General features: G+C 30.6%; 2 protein-coding genes across 4 annotated transcripts; one reads left to right on the top strand and one right to left on the bottom strand.

The window, feature by feature from the left end:
• Window positions 1-213: 213 nt before the first annotated feature.
• LOC114266253 (thiamine-repressible mitochondrial transport protein THI74) lies at window positions 214-12,947 on the top strand. Of its 2 annotated transcripts, XM_028207142.2 has the most exons (8): window positions 214-551; window positions 7,109-7,522; window positions 8,722-8,939; window positions 9,701-9,771; window positions 9,842-9,943; window positions 11,860-11,977; window positions 12,112-12,247; window positions 12,663-12,947. In XM_028207142.2, exons 1-8 carry the CDS (start codon window positions 471-473, stop codon window positions 12,744-12,746), a joined length of 1,224 nt encoding a protein of 407 aa, XP_028062943.1. In that variant the 5' UTR covers window positions 214-470; the 3' UTR covers window positions 12,747-12,947. The 2 variants fall into 2 exon arrangements, with proteins under 2 accessions (XP_028062943.1, XP_028062944.1); XM_028207143.2 differs by lacking the exon at window positions 9,842-9,943 and having other exon boundaries at window positions 220-551.
• Window positions 12,948-13,418: 471 nt separating this feature from the next.
• On the bottom strand, window positions 13,419-19,569 carry LOC114266252 (ubiquitin C-terminal hydrolase 22). 2 transcript variants are annotated; one of them, XR_003630601.2, is made up of 4 exons: window positions 18,498-19,569; window positions 17,908-18,029; window positions 14,850-15,792; window positions 13,419-13,610 (listed from the first exon to the last, which is right to left on the bottom strand). XR_003630601.2 is itself a non-coding variant. In XM_028207141.2 (3 exons), the coding sequence occupies exons 1-3, from the start codon at window positions 19,295-19,297 to the stop codon at window positions 15,038-15,040; spliced, it is 1,677 nt and encodes a 558-aa protein (XP_028062942.1). In that variant the 5' UTR covers window positions 19,298-19,569; the 3' UTR covers window positions 14,483-15,037. The 2 variants fall into 2 exon arrangements, 1 of the variants encoding a protein (XP_028062942.1); XM_028207141.2 differs by lacking the exon at window positions 13,419-13,610 and having other exon boundaries at window positions 14,483-15,792.
• Window positions 19,570-21,124: the final 1,555 nt, after the last annotated feature.

Genomic DNA, 21,124 nt, shown 5'->3' with positions numbered 1-21,124 from the left:
TAATGGAAACTCTACTTACCTGATAAGGGAAAAAAAATAAAAACACACGAGCATATATCACATCAATGAATACACCTCACCTATTAAAACTTTTAAATTACCAAATAATTTTTTTTTTATAGACAATGGCCTACCAAGTCTACAAACTAATCTTATCTAGTGGGGTCCATATGGGTATTTACAATACAATGCTTTTATGTGCTTTTAAAAGGAGACAAAGGCAAAGAAGAAAAAGAGAAGGGGGTGATAACCATAAACAAAAATAAAAACAAAAACAAAGTCTTTCTTCTTCTCTCCCCTCCCTCCCTTTCTTGCTTTGTGTTGTTTGCAAACAAAAAGGCCCTTTCAAGAGCCTCTGGACGTGCTATATATTTTCATGTCAACTCATAAGTCGAAAAAATAAAAAGAAAACTCATCTTGTGTTTGTGTGTGTGAGTGAGAGAGAGTGAGAGAGAGAGAGGGAGAGAGAGATGGCTTGGAGATATAATGCTGGATTGGTCCTCATTGTCACTGTTATCATCACGTGGGTATCCTCTGCTGAAGTCACTCAGGTGAGTTTGAGTCTCTCTCTCTCTCTCTCTCTCTCTCTCTAAATTTGATTTCATCATGACTACCTATATTTACTTGGAAGATGTTTTGTTCTGTTAATGGATGGCTTTTAACAAACTGTATCCGATGATACTTATCGATTTATGAGAATAAAATTATCTAGGTATTGCTGATAAAAAAAACATTACAGAAGTATTGGTCGGTTTGTGAAACATTTGTTTTATAGTCAATTCAATAAAGGCTTTTTTTTTTTTTTTTTTCTTTGCAATTGATGATTTTTTAAAATTTACAATTGCATCATTCAAATTCAAATGCCTATCAATGTCATAGGATTCTATATCCTCAAATCTCTTGTCTCCGTCTCAAATCATCTACATTTATTGAATCATATTTTAAGATTATTATATTCATATTTTCTAGGGGTGAGCATGGTCCGGATTGGATCGGATTGGGATAAAACCAGGACCAATCCGTTATCTACGGTTCCTGAAAAATCGAAACCAATCCGATCCGTTTAAATCTTGGAACCAATCCGAACCAATCCATTTCAACACGGATTGGATCGGTTTAGGACCACGGATTCACATAATTAAATAACAAAATATATATATATATAATACTTTAATTTTATAAAAATATAAACATAGCGCTATATTAGTTCTACAATAGCAACATATTTTTTTATAATAGCGACATAATGTTCTAGAATTTAAACAATCATAAAAAAACTAGTTTCATCATAAGTATTTAGACCATTACAAATTAAAACTAAAAACGAAAAAACAAAAGTAATAAAAGAAGATATTATACGAGGTTTAGGTTTGAGTTTAGATTTTATATAGAATAAGAGAAGATACTATGGGGGAGGATGTATAATAAAAATATAGACTATTTGTATACGGTCCGGATCGGTTCCAATCCGGAACCGTGAGGTTCAATCCGGAACCAATCCGTGGACTACGGATTTTTAATTCTTCAATCCGGAACCAAACCACGGATTCGAAAAACCAATCCAAACCTATCGGATTGGACTGGACTGGATCGGATTACGGATTTTGCGGATTTCTTGCTCAGCCCTAATATTTTCAATAATCTAAGAGTCCGAAGTGTATATATATATATAAATTTAGGAATAAAGGATACTCTTTGTATTGTCACACCACATGACTAATATCGATTAGTCTATCGATATTGTTATTATTAAAATCTTATAAACTATATATATATATATAAGTGTGTCTATGAAATCCAACAACTTAGGAATGTTTGGAAAGTAAGTTTTGAGTTAAAATAGTTAATAAAGATAAAATAGACTAAAATGATTAATAAGATAAAATGTCACATTTAAACCATAATTATTTCACTTTTTCTCTTACAACTATCAAGTCAACTTTTTTTAAAAATATAATAAAATAAAATTAAAAAAATCAACTATTATTTTAAACACAATTTTTTTAGTTAGGCTAAAATAATTATAAAAAAAAAAAAAACTAAAAAATCAGCTGAAATATCAAGCTTCCAACTCAGCCATTAACTTAACAGAGCTAATGGAAAATGACACAATGGTAAGATTAACAGATTGGATGTGGGGAGAGATTAGACGTCTCTAATACCACTTTTACCTAAACCTCTCAAATCAAGCTAATTACGTACCTAATATCCCTATTCCACTGCAATAACATCATTCTTATTTGCTCATTATTATTAGGTAACGGGTATAAATGTAAAACAAAAGAGTGTGATCCAATTCACCCAAAAAAACATATTTTAATTCACCCAAAAAAAAGAGTGTGATCCACACGCGGGGTCCACATGTGACCCATGCTATGCCTTCCTTGTACTTGTATTTCATTTTATAAAATTGTTTTGTCCTCACTAGGGGTGGGCAGCGGATATATCGATCCGCCAAAACCGATCGAATCGAACTGATTCGCCGCATTTTGGATGGATGCGTGACGACGAGCGGACGGTTGCGGATTGATTTTCTCCAATCCGCCAATTTGGTGGACGGATGGCGGATTTGAGGTTCTTTTGGCCGCAACCGAACCACCAAACCGCGAGTACCCTTAGTAATTCATAAGATTTTGTGTTTTCAATTTATTTAAATATTTTGTTTGTGTTTTCAATTGAAAAAGAGTTCAAATATTATGTTGAAAAAAAGTTTTCAACTTGAATATATTTTTTGAATTGAAAAAATAAACGTATTATTTATCTATATTTTTTGGTTTTTAAATCTAACTCTAAAAGTAATAAATAGAAAATATGAAATATGCTGGTTGGTTTTAGTTTTCAAAACATATATAAATGTAACAATACAGAGACATACAATCTCAACTATTGCTCTGTTCATGGTTTTTGTGGTTTGAATTTTTTTTATATTTGAAGAACCACAGATTGTAATACTTTATGTGGATGAGGCATGCTGTGATTGTAATATGTGGATGAGGCATGTAGTAATTGTAATACTTTTTTAAGTCATTGACTGTAATACTTTTATTTTTTATTTTTTTTTGAGGAAGTGCACAAGTTGAACTATGTTGAAAATTTATAAAATTTCAAACCGCTAAACCGATTCGCATCCATCCGCGAATCCGCTCAATCCGCATCCGCCGGATTGGCGGACGGATGCGGATTGATTTTCTCCAATCCGCCAATCTGGCGGACGGATGGCGGATTGGAGGTTTCGTGGCCGCAACCGACCCGCGCCCACCCCTAGTGCTCACAGCTAAAAATTTTCTTCCAAAAAAAGAAAGACATACCGTATCATTTAATATGTTTTTCTAATTTAGCACTTTGTATAGAATAAGTTATGTATCATCAAAAAATTCATGGCCTGTGGGCTGGCCTAAGCCCTGCCTAGGCCAGGCTTGAGGATGAGTCGGTCTGGCCCGAATGTAAAATATATGGGTTGGGCATGGCCAAAGAGTAAGGCCATAGGTTTGCTCCCCGATGGGCTTTTCAAAGCTTGGCCCACGGCCTGACCCTAGGCCCATATGAAAAGTCTAACCCGAATATATTAAATAATTGATATTATTCTCTCTGGTAATTTTTTTGTGTGCATGTATTTTTAACAAGACATTTATTAAGATTAAAGCTAAAAAACTAAGTGAGAAACACACTATGGAACTAATAAATATATTTTCACAAGATTAAAAATTTATACAATTTAATAATATAATACATGTATTAAGGTAAGTTTGTATTTCAATAATTAAAGCTTATTTTTTGTTTTTCATGATTTTCTAGTTGTTGCAATACATTTCAAAAGTTTGCATATAGTTCTCTTTTTCTAATAAATTTTTAATTAAAAATAAATAAATAAAATAAAATGGATAAATTAAACTTATCTCCCATGAGATTTCTGACAATTACAGGGACCTCCCCTTGTAATTTCAATAATTACACTAACCTCCTTTACTTTTGAAATTTCTCCCACTGTTAAGCTATTTAATATCATGCCAAAATGACGAAATTGACCATTAATTACTTTATCTATTTAAATGAGAAATTTCACTAACTTCCCCTGAGGTCTTGTATATATATTATCAAAAATCCATACATATTTTAGCATTATTTAATAAAATTCTTAAATTTCATGTAATATTAAATAAAATCCGTAAATTATTAAGACATTATTAAATCATTTAATGAAAAAAATAATAATTTTTATTGATAAAATACTTAAAAATAAATAATTTCTCTAAAATTAATGTTAGATGACATTCTAATAATTTAATGTAAGACTTATTTCACACTACATAAATAATCTAAAATTTGTTATTTTAAGTAATGCATTTATTATTTGATTTTTTTAAAAGTTAAAATAAATAGATTAATTTTTGTCCTGGCAATTTGCATTACTTATTTATTCATATGTTAAAAAAGTATTATTTTATCTTTTCTCAATCATAGTCTCACAATAAATTAAAATTAGTTAATAAGGAATGAAACATTAAGAAATCATTTGAGAATAATAAACAATTCAAACAATTTGTCAATTTTTACACCTAAAATTAAAATTAATTTTTACATGAATGGAGAAATTATTTGAGAATACTAAAATACTCAATTAATTTGTTGTATGATACTTAAAAATTCTCCATCTTTATTTTTCTCATTTAAACTATTTTTATTAAATTAAACCTTAAAATTAATTTCTCACCTTCAATAATGGTTAAATTCTTATTTTATTTTTTAATTTCTCACCTTTATTTTGTTCTATTATTATTTATAGTAAAATGTTATTATTTAAATTATCTAATTTTACTTCTTCCGTATATCTAATACTCATATAATTTTATTGATTTTTAGAATTATTTAATAAAATTCTTAAATTTCATGTAATATTAAATAAAATCCTTAAATTATTAAGACATTATTAAATCATTTAATGAAAAAAATAATAATTTTTATTGATAAAATACTTAAAAATAAATAATTTCTCTAAAATTAATGTTAGATGACATTCTAATAATTTAATGTAAGACTTATTTCACACCACATAAATAATCTAAAATTTGTTATTTTAAGTAATGCATTTATTATTTGATTTTTTTTAAAGTAAAAATAAATATATTAATTTTTGTCCTGGCAATTTGCATTACTTATTTATTCATACGTTAAAAAAGTATTATTTTATCTTTTCTCAATCATAGTCTCACAATAAATTAAAATTAGTTAATAAGGAATGAGACATTAAGAAATCATTTGAGAATAATAAACAATTCAAACAATTTGTCATTTTTTACACCTAAAATTAAAATTAATTTTTACATGAATGGAGAAATTATTTGAGAATACTAAAATACTCAATTAATTTGTTGTATGATACTTAAAAATTCTCCATCTTTATTTTTCTCATTTAAATTTTTTTTATTAAATTAAATCTTAAAATTAATTTCTCACCTTCAATAATGGTTAAATTCTTATTTTATTTTTTAATTTCTCACTTTTATTTTGTTCTATTATTATTTATAGCAAAATGTTATTATTTAAATTATCTAATTTTACTTCTTCCGTATATCTAATACTCATATAATTTTATTGATAAGACTGAAAAATCAGATTCTAATACTAATTTAAACACACAACGAAACAAAATACTTTCTAAAGAAAAAAAATGTAATGTTAATTTAATTTACCCTATTAAATATATATGAAATTATTATTTATTTTTCATAATTTTTTAAAAATATAAATGTAATTTCTTGAATCTATTTTTTTCCACAACAAGTTTTTGAACTTTTATAAACAAGAAATAAAATAAAAATTCAACCATTAATGAAGGTGAGAAATTAATTTTAAGATTTAATTTAATAAAAATAGCTTGAATGAGAAAAATAAAGATGGAGCAATATATTTTAAGTATCATACAACAAATATCATACAACAAATTACTTGAGTATTTTAATATTCTCAAATAATTTCTCCATTCAAGAAAAATTAATTTTAATTTTAGGTGTAAAAAATGACAAATTATTTGAATTGTTTAAATTCTCAAATGATTTCTTGATCTTTCATTCCTTATTAACTAATTTTAATAAATTACAATTTTTTTACTTCTATAATTATTTTTTAATTTTTTTAATCATGTAAGAATAACTTGTGTTTTTTTAAATATGCATCGATTAGAAATTTAATGACTCAAAGATAAAAATTAAAATTTGTTAATAATATCTTAACAATTTAGGGATAAATAAGTATGACAAATTGCTGGGGGGAAAAAAATTAATCCACTTGTTTCAACTTTAAAAAAAGAAAAAAAAAAAGAAAAAAGAAATTTAAATAATAAATGCATTAATTAAAAATGATAAATTTTTCGTTACTTATAAAGTGTGAAATAAGTCTTGTAAGTATTTTATTAATTATTAGGGTTTTATATTGTTATGTTAAAATATGCATAGGTCTTTAATAATATATATGCAAAACCTCATAGGAGGTGAGTGAAAATTTTCATTTAAATAGCTTATTAGTTGATTTTTTCATCTCTTCCCGCTCAATTTAAAGGGACAACATGGTCATTTTGAATAGTCAAATAGCGTCATTTGTACTAAATTAATGGGTTTGAGAAATCTTAATATTGTTAACAAAAAATAAAAAAAAATTATAATTATTGAAACTATAAGAAAGATTCTCGTCAGAAACCTCTAAGAGGTAGATAAAATTTCAAATAGAGCCATATTAAGCCCATATGGGCGAAGCTCAGCCCGAATCTCTGAAACCCATATTTTAGTACCAATGGGAAGGGCCGGGTTTTAGAAATTTAGAATGGGTCACCCGGAACTCAGTCGTTAACTAGTCAAAGCCCATGAACTTAGGCCTGGGCCTAAGCCTGAGCCTGAGCCTTAAATTTTAGGATTGAGACAGGCCGGCCCATTGCTGAAGCTTAAAACAAGTAGTATATTACCAAGGGACAAATTTTGTCTATTCAACACTAGAGTCTCAATCATTTCTGCATTCTGCAACAAAACCAGTTTCTATTTTACTTTTTCTTTTCTTTTTGTTGTAAATTTGTTACTGTTTTTCCAACAATTTTCTTACAAATATTTGTTGAAAACAGGGTGTTTTCACAGATTATGAACAACCCTTTGCAGTGACATATCTTGGAACCTCACTACTCATACTTTATCTCCCAATATCATTCATAAAAGATTGGTTAATCAAAATTCTCAAACGTTGGTCCAATAAAATCAATACTACTGATGCCGAATTTCCCGGTAAGCCTCTTGATGAACTTGAAGCTTCAGAAGACGGAAACAAGTTGAAGCAGACATTAGAGATAGAAAATCAAGTGTCTATAGCTATAAAAGAGATTGGCAGAGACATTTATTACTGTCATGAGATAAAGCCATTAGTAGTGTTACAATGCAAAGAAGATGAGTTGGGAATGAAGAAGAAAGAGGAGAGGGAAGTTACTGCTTGGGACATTGCTGCTTTTGGGTTTTTCCTTGCTCCTATCTGGTTTGTATCAGAGGTGAGGGATTGGTGCTATGTATCTTTATTTTCTCTCACTTTCTCTGTCATTTTCTTTATGATAATTGTCATATCATATCTTTAAATTATGAGACAAAAATTATTCACACACCGTATTTGAAATCGTCCGAATTTTGCAAGCTAGACTGGTACAATCCTTGTCAACCGTGTTTGTCATCCTTATTGCCGGATGACCTATCAGACTACCGGCATGCACAAATTTAGACGATTCGAACGAGCTAAAATTTTGTGGATGTAGCATTGCTGATTATGAGATTAGATCATATTCTAGTGTAGTATTTTTTAGGGTAAATTACACTTTTCATTCCTAGAATTTTTTTCAAATTTTATTTTAGTCTCTATTATTTAAGTTTAGTTTTAATTTGATTTTTTTGTCCGAAATTCCGTTAATTTCTACTACATTGTGTTCAAAAATTGTTCAGTTTAATCTCCAATCAGGATGGAATGAGTAAATTGTAACTTGTTACAACAAATTAAGGTTTTAGACATAAAAATGTAGGAACAAAATCACTTTTTAGGAAACAAATATTTTAGTTGTCAAAAATGTCATTTAGTATTAATGACAAAATTGGACATTAGTGATGAATAATTACCCATTTTGAACAAATTTTTTGCCTAAAAATTAAATCTTTTTGACACCAAATTGCTATCCATGCAATTTTTAGCAATATTTTTAAAATTTTTTCACTAAAAGTACTTTTTTTAGTTTTTGGAACCACTTTTTAGCAATGCAGAAATTGGTCTATAAATATTTTTTTCAACAAAATTTCCACTTTCAGGAACAAAAAAGTTTAATCCCTAAAACTTTTATATGTCGTAGTCACTAGCGTGATAAGTATTTATTCAATTTAAGATAACAAGAATTAAAGTGAAATTTAGATCAAATTATCAGAGTTAAAAATATAATTTACCCTATTTCTTATGTGTTTTTAGCATAACTTGTAGCATTAGTGTGGTAGCATTTGTTGTGCTATGCTAAAGTAATAGGTATTCCAATAGTGTAGTATTTTTACTGCTATTGTTTTATTCATCTACCTGGCAAACAATAATGCTTCAATTCATTAATTTAAGTTAAGAAATTTTATTAAAAAAATTAAATAAGTATGCTTCTATGTAGATGTAATTTTTATTTTTACATATTTAAGTTATTCATTGTTGTGTCGTTTCATTTTCTTGCAGTACTTAGCAAATGCTGCCCTTGCGCGAACAAGCGTTGCAACGACAACAGTTTTGTTCTCGACAACAGGACTTTTCACTCTCTTCATTGGTGCATTCCTCGGACAAGACACTGTAAATGTTGCAAAACTTGCTTCTGTTTTTGTCACCATGGCCGGTGTTGCCATGACAACTGTTGGGAAGACTTGGGCCTCCGATGAGGCAGAATCAAGCAATATTGTGTAAGTTTATTTTTTGTAATGTAAACTATGGAGTATGGACATTTAAAGCTTCAGGATATCAAGAAAATTAATTTAAATAAAGTATATAAACATGTTATCCAGTAAAATATGAATGAAAAAGATTATAGTGTTTTCCAAGAGAAAATTTTGAAGTGTTTCTCTTCTCTCTCAGAAATGAGTTATTATGCTCTTATACATTACGATAATGTTATAAACACACACACACACACACACACAAAAAAAAAAAATCATAAATAAGTGGACAAAATGTTGTTCTGCCAGCACTGCATTTATTTTGATATTTTGTGCTTTTTTCAAAAAATATTATTTGTGTTTGTGTTGATTTTTTAATCTATTTATGTGATTCATATTACTTGTGTAGAGAAATTGATTAGTTGTGCACTTGTAATATATATAAGCTACTAATGAAATAATGGAAGATAGGGGGATCATTTGAAATTCAAAAATAATATGTACTTAGAAGAAATAGAACACTCAAAAATATATCCACCATTTAAATAAATGATGTGAATTTAAACTTGATTTGGCATGCGCTATTCTTAAAAGAAACTTTTCCACATTTTAAATTCTAAAAGTATATTTTTTAGATACGTAGTATTGTAGTTAGGAATTTTAATACTTTCATTTATTTTTGTGTGTTATTTATTTTATTTTATTTTTTGATAGCTTGAATGCTATATTGCTCATATATATTGAAGAACCCGACTAATAATTTTTTATTTATTTATTTTTGCATGCAGAAATGAGAAGCACTTGATTGAGGGTTATCTTTTTGGTCTGCTCTCAGCTATGACTGATGGACTTTTCACTGGTAAAATTTTCTCTTTTTCATTTAGATCATCATCATTGCAATGTCAATGTGAAAATGACTCTTGACACAGTGTTGCTCAACAAGTTTGTTCAAGAAGAAGGTGAAAAGGTGGATTTGCAAAAGATTTTTGGGTATATTGGATTGTTTACTCTTGTTGCTCTTTGGTGGCTAGGTAAGACTAAATGCTTTTACTCTTTATCTTTCATCTTCTTGAAATTCCAAATCTATTTCAACTCTATAGGGAATTGTAGGTTTTAGTTGCCCATAGATCTCAATTTTGAAGACAAACTGCGCATAAGTGTAAGGTTGCTTCATTATGACTTGAACATCATAAGTTTAAATTACATAAATAGTCTCTCTAGATCTTGTAATAGCAAGAATCTCATACTTATACAAAGCTTACAGTAACGAGATTGCCCTTTATAGATTTTAATCTTAAGAGTAAAATTTCATTTTATCCTCCAAAATTTTCCTCAAAAATCATTTAGATCTTCATCTTTCTAATTGTATCAATTTTATATCTAAATTATTCTCATTTGGACCAATGTGATCCATGTCATCACCTATCGTCTATAATCAAATAGAATCTCTTCATTTTACCCTCAAGTTATCTCTCAAAAATTAACTACACCTTTGAATAGAGGGATAATTTGCAGGTGAAATGAAGCTTATATCTGATATATACGACAGGTGACGATATCGGTAACCTATGAAGCACGGATACTTCAAAAAGGGTGACGTATCCGTATCGGATACTTATCGGATACCGATACTCCTCGGATACTCGCGGATACGTATCAGATACTTCTTAAAAGTATCGGATACTTCTTAATTAATTTTTTATTAATTTTGAAGTATCGGATACTTAATTTTGAAGTATCGGATACTCGAAGTTACATATTACTTATAATATTTTGTTTAGTTATTTGATAAGAGGAATATAGTGAGAGTTAAAGTAATAGAATTTGTCAAATTGATGTATCCTTGTTGTCTCTCTCACTTCTCTCTCTCTTTCTCACTCTCTCACGTTTCTTCTCTCTGCTCTCATTCTTTTTTTGATGTTGGCATGTAAGGATGATGTTTAATTTGCATTTGCTTTTGCTTTTAATTTTGGATGTTTTATGAATGTTTGAGCACTTTTAGGTTAATAGGAATCCCTCTCTTTATTTATTAATTTACTTTAAGTTTTATTTTCATGCATATTACATTATTAAAATTATAAAAAAAAAAATTTACGAATGTATCCCCGCTGTACCCATATCATACTTTTTCAAGTTTTGACATATCGCCATATCCATATCCACATCCTCATATCACCATATCTGTATCCATACTTCCTAGGCTATCATTGACGACTTAAAAAAGTATATTTGCTGAAATTTTTATTTAAGAATGGTTTTTTGGCTTTAACTAAGGTCTTGTAATATTTACTGATGAAAAGAACAAGTTGAAACTATTGACCTTGAAGACTCTTAGTTTTATAGGAATCTTTCTTCTTTATCAAGTTGTCTTTTGCTTTAGGTTTTATTTTTATGCATATTGCATTACTAAAAATTGTTAAAATAATATTTTTTACGAACGTATCCCCGCCGTACCCGTATCCTAGTTTTTCAAATTTTGTCGTATCGCCGTATCCGTATCGTATCGTATCCGTATCCCGTATCTGTATCCGTGCTTCCTAGTCGGTAACATTGATCCAAATCAAAATAATTTAGGTGTAAAATTGATATAATTAAAGGGACAAGGCTCTAATTGATTTTCAAGTAATACTTTAGAGGTAAAATGAAATTTACTCCAATTCTAAATGCCTAACTTTATGGAAGCTAACCCTTGTACATTAATTTGTAGCATAATTTACAATCAAATTTTTTGTCAAATTTTTTCGATCACTGGATACAAAATTAATGACTCCCACATGTATTTATTAGTGTGGATCCGATTACTTTCGTTTCCAATAATAAGAAAATTTAATAAAAAATATGTAGCCTTGTTTGATTTACATCTCCCAATTTTTTGTTTCAATTCTTTTCACATAGTAATCATTGGAATTGACTGACTAATAATGCATTTCTTTAATTTCTTTGGCAGTGTGGCCTCTAAATGCAATGGGTTTTGAACCAAAATTCACATTGCCTCAATCCACTAAAATAGCTCAAGTAGTCATTGCCAACAGCTTTATGGGCAATGTTCTCTCTGACTATTTCTGGTATGTTCAAAAAAAAATTTAAATAAAAAATAAAAAAATAAAAGAGTTCTTCTTTTATATATATATATATATATATAGATGTTCAGCTAATTGTTCTTTATATGTTTCTGATAACGAGTTGATCATTCTTTTAGGGCATTGGGTGTGATTTGGACCACCCCATTGGTGGCGGCCATAGGCGAATCGCTCAGCATCCCGCTCGCCATGGTGGCAGACATAGCAATCCATCATCAACACTACTCACTAATCTATATTCTTGGCTCCGCTCAAGTAACTGAGAAATTTCTCTATTCTTTGAACAGAAGACCTTTAAAACTAAGAGCAATATTACATCTACTAACATTCTTACTAATAATCTTACTAAAAACATACATGTTTAAATATTATTGGATGTTTAAATAACATTGCTTTTTTGACAACCAATCATATTTAGCCTATTGTATTTTTAATAAAAATTTTAGTAAGCTTAATAGTATACCTAAAATTATTCTAAAACTAATACTATGTGCCTGTTTTAAATTTTGATATATCATTAAATCTATATCGTGCCGTTCCTGTATTTGTACTTCCTAGGCCTAAACTATATAAGAACTGAAAAAATAGCTAGTCTTTTTTTTTTCTTAGAAATTTGATTATTTTTGTTATGTTAGGTATTTATATGTTTATGGTAATGTTTTAATTTCAGGTATTTCTCGGATTCGTAATTGCTAACCTTGCAGATTGGTTCCCACCAAAGGGGGCATCATGGGTCTGGAATTCAGTGTGGTAGATTTCACATTGCTCGGATGGTTTTTTATTTTTTTTTGATACATCATAGGCTGTATCATCCTAGTGAGGTGCAAAGATACTTCTTTTTTGAGGGGTTTTATTTTTTTAAATAGATTCATATGATCACAACTAATGTACTAATTACAATGGCCTTCACATTACATATCTGTTTTATATGTAATCTAATTTTTAGGAGGGGATATATATTTATGTACTAATAAACTTACAATAACAATTAATGTCAGTTATCAATGTAATAGGATAATAAACACTTTATGATGTATAAATATGATAATTATAGCATTATTGATAAACTTATTATTAGACAAATAGTAATCATGTCAAACACTTTTTACTAGGTCCATGACTTGTTTCTAGTTCCTCAAAACTTTAACCTCAAGATGCAAGTCTCAAAAGTGTTTTTGATTTTTTATTACTACTTACTACTGTACTTCAGAACATAAAATAGAATAGAATAGAATAAAAACTGAATCATTAGATACTCTCTGGACAATCACCCAAAACTGGGACCATGCTGTCCCTTGCATGCAAAACCTAAAACAAAATCAGATTGTTGGCCTCAAAATTCTCTCAACAGTTGGGCATTTAGTGTCACATCTCAGAACAACAAAAACACACAAATAAATAAATAAGTAGAAGGCAAATCTTAAAATGTGCAAACCTAAGATTGTATTTGGAGCATAGATATAATGTTGAGTTACAACAAAATTTAATTCATATCATATGCTAATTGTAATTGTGTCGTAACTTTAACAACACAACCACATTAAATCATAACATTAAGGGCGACTCCTCCACAATAAAAAGTAAAATCAACATCATCTTCGGTTCTCCATGCTTTCTCCTGTATGAATGCAACTATCAAATGTTACCAGTGCGTTTTCCAATAAAATAACACAAACCAAGTTATTAATTTTTTTACATAATTTCTGTCAAATGGAATCAAGATTTCACAAAAACCATCATATTCATCATTTACAAACAGGGAATTTGCAGATAGTGATGCCCCGGTGAACATTTTTTAATTAATTTTGTTACATGCCTCTACTAATGGCCCCGTTTTTAGCAGGATATGACAAGCATGGAGTAGATTCAACAGTAATAAATCATGTGCAGCTTGTCAAAGATTTGAGAAATTCAAATTCAACTCAATTACCTAAACAAACTGAGGTCAAGGCCAGACTAGAGCTTTGAAAAACAACTAAACTTGAATTAATATGTACTTTCAGAGAGAGATGGAGAGAGATAGAGAGAGAGAGGATTATAAGCATAATATTAAAAAAATGCTGATATTATTAACAATTTTCATATATCAAGTACGTAAATTTGCACCAAAAAAATAAATAAATAGATAAACTAAATTAAATTAAATTAAAGAAAATATATTTGATATATTATTAAAAATAAATATTAATTTATATATCACTGTGTTCATAAGCCTATTCAAACTGAGCTTGGGTCTACTCGACCTCAACTCAACTACTAAACGAGCTAAAAAATTTGGCCTGAGTTGTTCATAAACAACTTGCCTTCATTTGCTGCCTTCATTCGGGTTAGAGAGAGAGAGAGAGAGAGAGATGTTACCAATTGCTACAGTGACAAAATCAGTTAATTCAGCTTAATACATGGATCCTACTATATCCTAGCTCACAAATTTATCAGCAAGTAAATAAATGACATTAGATCAACCCAAGAAAGAAGAGGAAAAGCCAGTGCTTGTTCAATAGATCTCTAAAATTCAGATTGAAACATGGACATGCCATGTATGGAATTAGTACATCAGCAAACAACAGCTCCAGGCGTTGCAACTCCAGAAAATCCATCCAAAAAGAGGAAGAAGAAAAAAAAAAAAAAAAAAAAAAAACACAGAACAGAAAGAATCAACCCACAAACAACACTAGAATGGGGAGAAAAAATGAATCAACTAAACCGATTCTTTTCTATTTCATTTTCCTTTTTTTCTGTTCTTTTTTAAAACGGAATCCATACTTTTATGTCAAAAAACTTCTGAATGCAGGAGAATGCCTCAAAAATTCAGGCTCAGTTTACGCTTCAACAAAGAGTCAAAAGATATACAAATTACCTCTCAAAAATGTACTTGGAGCGCTGAAGGAGCTGCTGCATGTTCTTCCTACTGAAGATGCCAACAACTCAATGACACTGGTTTTTGCGGGTATCGGTATACGACAATGGCCATTTTCTTCATTAACTGCATTAACCATGTCCCCCAATCAAATTGTTTTACCCACAAACTCAGTTTCTGTAGGCATATCATGATTCAACTGGGTTTTCACTTTCTTTGTAATAAAGCATCTTCTGCACGTAGAACATCATGTATCCTTGTGCAGCCCTCACAACGTCTTCATTAACTTGACTAATCCAAGCATCATCGCACTTGTACCATTGATTCCTTAGCCGCAAATAAGTCACATAATGGCCAGCATCTAGTTTGCCTTTGTGACTGATGACAGCAAACAACTCAAACTCCGAAGACAACTCAGTGGAAGCATCTGGGTCATCCCCATCAAAAGAGAATATTCTGTTTCCAAATCGACTTCTCAAGATAGATGAAGAAAGATAAGGTGTCATGTCTAAGGAAAATGGGAATTGTAAATAGCGGTCAACCTTTCTTGACATTTTTCGGATCGGAGAATGCTCAAATCTTTTGATGTGAAAACAATAAACCAATGGAAGCTTCCTTATAGACATCTGTTTGAGAGATTCCTGTCTCACTCGACACCGTTGGCAGAAAAACTTTTGGTCAGAACCTAATCTCTCAGGTCTTGTAAAGCGGTCCAAACACCCCGTCAGGGTAGCTATTCCACAGTTTTGGCTTGAATTCATGGAATCTGCCTCGCCATTACAGGAATGAAGGGATTTTGTTGATGCCCCATTTGGTTCCAAGTCCAATGAGATGTCAACACATGGATCATACGTTGTTGACGTAAAACCACATGCAGTACACATGACATCGGATTGCAAGACGCCAGAGAACACTCTATGTGCAATACAACAGTCTCCATTGTCTGCACTAAGGAAAAAATAGGATAAAAACATTTTAATATGATATTAAATAATCTGATATAACGAATACTTTTTTGTCACGGCAGTCAGTATCACAGACCTGAGATATTATTTATCACTATAGACAATTGATATCATAGGAGTATTCAATTATTATGTGAACAAGGCAATGCAAATATATATGAAATTAAGCAAATGATTGATTCAGCAAGCAATCCATAGCTACATAAAAAAAAAAAAATTGTTAATGATTCTAGAAAAACAACTTACAAAACTACTTATTAGACTGACTATCAATGTTACACCTGCTTCATTTTGGATATTTCTGCTATTGGCAGAAAATCATGATCATAATCATATTTGGAAGATCTCTATGTCGTCTTAAATGTCTATAGAACTAAGGCCTTGTTTGGGATGTGCTAGAATAGCACATCTTTTTATCTTATTTTAGTCACATCATCTCTTATTTGGGTCACATCACCTCTCTACCACATTTCACATCTTTTCGTAAAAAGTCCAACAGCATACTTATTTAGACTATCCCAAACAACTCCTAAATTATGAATTTAAATTTTACTCAACTCCATTTTGTCATATCCATAGCCCACTCTCTAACAAGTTCTCAACAAAGATTGCTCATAACTAATTCATACTTCTACTGAAATCCGAGACAATTGGAAGAATAACTGACTTATGGAGAGGAAACTAAAGCAGCACAGTTTAATGCCATGAAGAAGTTCAAAGGATAGATTTGCCAAGATCTCTGCCAAAAGCATAAGGTCCTGAGAAACACTGATCTGCGAAAAATGTGAGATCGTAAGGTTTTGACTCAATGATTTGGCCTGGTTGTCAACCTCTCGAACACACTGCAGGATTGGGATCAGCATCAACGTGACACAAGAAATCCTAAGTTGAAACCAAGTAGACTTAGGAACAAGGAGACTTACTGGAGTGAAGCAGATGGCAATCTTGCAGGTTGAGTATTAGCCCTAAATCTGAGAGCACTTGCCAACGCCTAAAGCAACAAGGGACGACCTAAACCCACACCCTGCAGTTGAAATATGAAGTTACTTCTTTATCTTTCACATATGTTGGATCAGCTTGATCATAACATAATATGAGTACCAGAATAGTGAAGGTAGGGACATTAGGTGATTGATAAAATTATTTTGGAATCGAAGAAGGCTTCATTTGTGCCTCATTACAAATCTACAATCCTGTAGGCTGTAGTGATTAATTTTAAAAATTAAAAAAATAAATTCAATGTTTCCGTAAGCTCTCTAATGGTCTCAAGCTCTTGGGTTACTGTGATGCTGCCACTCAGGCTAAGTTATCACAATCATGTAGCTTGAATCCTAGTCTTAGGAAGAAGGCCATGAGCTTCTCATTATCTTGAAGCAAATTGTTAAGAGTTAAACTCATGATTTCCAAGAACAAGACCCAAATCACCAATTAAAATTCTAGTCTATAAACTTCACAATTGCACCATCCACATGGGAAGATCAGAAACAGGATCCACATAATGTCATGCACATAGTGTTGGCTTCATAATTTATAGGAAATGTGAAGTACAAAAACATGCAAAAACAAGTGTAAAAGCATGTTCATGGAAACCGAAACATCTTAGAAAAACTGCAAACTTATAATTATAACAAACTAGCCCAGTTCCTGCATCATTACTATAAGGCTGTGTACGGATCTTGGATTTGGATAGAGATTTGTAGAGAAAGGAAATGGAGAGGGAAATGCCTACCCAAATCCATAATCCAAATACAACCTTAGCGTGCTAGAATGCATGCAGACATGCAAAATGAAAGGGGCCCACAGCAAGACAGGTCTTATCTAGAAGGTTCTTTGGGCCAAATATTCAAGCATTTTGTTTTGTACTTTCTTACAACATAAAACAGAGAGAATATAGATCATTCCAAACTGAACTGGGACCTTTTGACCAGTATCTTCCCCAAGTTGCATAATTACAACATAAACTTCACACTTATTTTTCAGTCCCCAACATCTAGTTTTTGAGGCTTTGACCATGCAATAGAAGTAAGGGACAACACATCTCAAAAGACAAGCACTACCAACAGAGAAATTTATGTGGCAGGGAATGAATTTACCTTGACTGTGGGGCTTTCTTTTGTCTCTCATCTTTTCATGAATTCCATCAAGTATGGAAATGAAAAATTCATGCGCATCCTGTTGCTCATAGCTTGCCAGGTTAGCTGCATGTTGCCACCAACTGTAACAGAATTGCAAAAAGTAAATAAACATATATATATATATATATATATTATTTGTCCACAACGATTGAAATGTTCGAAGTGTTGGTGTTCAAAATGTTTGAACACAAGAAAAGGTTAGTAGATCCACAAGAGCAAATACATATAGACATACATACATACACCACACATGTTGCCCGGGGATTACAACCAAATTATCATCTACTAAACATCTATTTACCCACAATTTGTTGCCATAATTTTTGCTAAAGATTAATAGTTTAGGTATCTTTTGATGGGGAGTGAAAATGAGGTATAACCAACACACACAACAGAATATAGGCAAACCAATTTCCAACTAACTCACTAATGCTGATAAGAGAAGAGATTAATATCAAAAAGTTTTGCAATACCAATTACAATCACAATTTGAAATGAATTAAAAATCAAGAATTGATGCATTAACAAGGTCCAAGCTCAAAGAAGACCTGTATAGAAATTTTACAGGGCTATAGGGCATCCGATCTCCGGAAAACACAGCTGAAAACATTGCATCCACGTCGCAAGCCAAACATAGCCTCGAATTCTTGACACCATTCCTCTGATGACAAGAGTGCCGATTTTGCCGATCGCTCATGAAATAGTTCCTCAAAGGCACACTATGAAACAATGCTTGCAACACAGAGTTCATAAAACAAGTGTTCCCGAGATTGTTAAGACCTCTCAACCCCCACGGTAGTTCCGAAGACGATTCTCCATTCAACCGGCTTGAATTTCTCACCACCAATGTGCTCTCGATCGGATCAGGCGTCCACGGCCGATAATCCACGCGCCGCCGCTTCCGAAGCCCAGCCGATCCGCCACCAAGCGTCGAGGCGGCGGTCAGCGCGAGGACCACGGCGGCGTCGAAATCACGGTCGTAGACCTGGTCCCGGCACAAGCAGCAGAACAGCTCAGCTCGATCGACGTCCACCGCGATCCCGTGGCCCTCCGCCGCCGTCGCCGTCGCGTGAGCGGAGGCGTGGACGTAGCAGTTGACGGCGGCGCACGATACGCATAAATAGAGCCTCGCCGGAGCATACAGGCCGCAAGAACCGCATCGCGGTACCTCGTTAGGGTCACGGCGGATCGCCGCCGTGCGCGGCGGCCGAACCCTAAGGCAGTCCTGCAAAGCTCGGAACGGCGTCGTACCGTGCCGCGATCGGAACTCCGTCAAGTGCGAACAGGTCTCCGGCAACAGCAAACCGTTTCGCCTCTGATGATTCGAGTGATCATCCATCATCATCATGTATGTGAAACAACTCAAACCCTAACCCTTCTCTCCAGCAATATATATATATATATAAATATATAAATCTATTGGTATATCTATGTATATATCAATCTATCGGTATATATGAAGGGATCGAAAAAAATGGGAATGAGATCTGAGATTAGGGTTTTGGATTGAATTTCTTCTTCACTTCAGATCTATCTCTTTTATTTGGGATTAAATGGAAAAATGTGATTTTTTTTTTTAATTTAATTTTTATCAGTATAATTTTGGTATTGTTTGTTGCTGAAAAAATGGGTGGAAATGGTGACTGACTTATATTTTTTTTTTCTTTTTTTTTTTTTTTTTTATAAATTACATTGAAAAAGTTGTAATGCGTCGGCATAATTTATATGGGTTTTCTTTTATTTTTTTTTAAATTACGTGATATTTTGAATGGTTTTATTAATTTTTTACTATCACTGTTTTATTTAATATATTTTTGTTTTAACTTAGTATTAATTATTATTAAAAATATAAAAAACAAATGAGTTAGTGAAAAGAAAAAAAAATTACATGTAGCAGTTAATTTTGCAATAAAATCAAGATTAAAACACAACGGTAAAATTAATAGTTTATTTATCAAATTTAAATTTTTAATATAATCGTTATGGAACACTTTATTTGATTTTAATTTTTTGAATTTAATTTTTTTAAATTGAGTTTTTTTTTTATTTTTTTTATATTCTTTTGTTTTTAATGAATTTTTTTAATATTTAAAAAAAATTGATAAACTTAATATAAATATAATTAAAATGTATAATATTTGTGAAAAAAATTAAAAATTCATTAAATATCAAAAATATAAAAATATATATATTAAAATTCAGTACATCTTTGTATTCTTGTGTATTTATTAATTTTTTATAAATATTTTAATTTTTAAATACATCTAGATTATGTGCATGTAAAAAGTAAAAAAAAAAAATTACTTTAAATATTAAAAACAATTCACTAAAAATATAAAATATAAAAATATCAACTTTTAAAAAATTAAATTTAAGAAATTAAAACTAAACAAGTTGTATATTTTTCTTAAATCTCAAAAGACATTAGTGTACTTTGTATTTATTTATCAAAAGCTATATAGTGAAAGGATAAAGCGAAGTTTGGAAAAGTTAATGTTAATTATTAAAGGGTAAATTAACAATTATTATTTGCTTTTCAACTTTATTTTAGATTTTAAAGTTTTAATTTTTATTATGACTCTAAAATGTCTAGTTATTTTATTTAAGTCCTTCAATGTAACTCTTACATTTTTCATTTTTTTATTTAAACCTTTTAATTTTAATAATTAAGTCAACATAGTCCAATTTATTAACTAATGTGCATAAAAACTATCATATACTCTCTAAATTATAATTAAGTCAACATAGTCCAATTTATTAGCTAATGTGAATAAAAATTGTCATATACTCTCTAATTTATTTAATTTTAAGCTTTATTAAATTAAAAAAATGATAGTTTAAATTCAAAAGAAAAAAATATGAAGTGTAAAAGCTATTAACAATTTTAAATGAAATAAATTTTTATTTTTTTGGGAAAAAATGATAATTTTTCTTAAATAAGTAAATAATTTTTTTATCTCAAATGGTTATGGTTATCTCTAATATTTATTGTATTTGTGAAGTAAGACAAATGTATTTTTGAACCATGGAGTTTTTTTTTTAGGAGAACAAATGATGGAATGTTAGTGGATTAGTAAATTAAATTATAACAAAAAAAGATTAATAAAAAAATAATAAATTGTCAAATTATATCCATAGATTGATAGAATGTTTGATCCCCCTCGTATATAAATGC

Source organism: Camellia sinensis, chromosome 5, assembly GCF_055761805.1.
Source record: "Camellia sinensis isolate YWXY chromosome 5, ASM5576180v1, whole genome shotgun sequence".
NCBI classification, from domain to species: domain Eukaryota; kingdom Viridiplantae; phylum Streptophyta; class Magnoliopsida; order Ericales; family Theaceae; genus Camellia; species Camellia sinensis.
The sequence above is the reverse complement of the archived record's forward strand: the minus strand, read 5'-3'. Positions and strand labels throughout refer to the sequence as shown.

What these genes read in the sequence shown, in the direction of transcription:
- LOC114266253 (XM_028207142.2), top strand. Translation starts at nt 471, where the DNA reads ATGGCTTGGAGATATAATGCTGGATTGGTCCTCATTGTCACTGTTATC. An exon ending in GCAGAATCAAGCAATATTGT is followed by an intron (nt 8,940 to 9,700) that starts GTAAGTTTATTT and finishes TTTTGCATGCAG; the next exon opens with AAATGAGAAGCACTTGATTG. An exon ending in ATATTCTTGGCTCCGCTCAA is followed by an intron (nt 12,248 to 12,662) that starts GTAACTGAGAAA and finishes TTTTAATTTCAG; the next exon opens with GTATTTCTCGGATTCGTAAT.
- LOC114266252 (XM_028207141.2), bottom strand. Translation starts at nt 19,297, where the DNA reads ATGATGATGATGGATGATCACTCGAATCATCAGAGGCGAAACGGTTTG. An exon ending in CCTGTAAAATTTCTATACAG is followed by an intron (nt 18,030 to 18,497) that starts GTCTTCTTTGAG and finishes ATTCTGTTACAG; the next exon opens with TTGGTGGCAACATGCAGCTA. An exon ending in AAGAAAGCCCCACAGTCAAG is followed by an intron (nt 15,793 to 17,907) that starts GTAAATTCATTC and finishes TCCTTAGTGCAG; the next exon opens with ACAATGGAGACTGTTGTATT.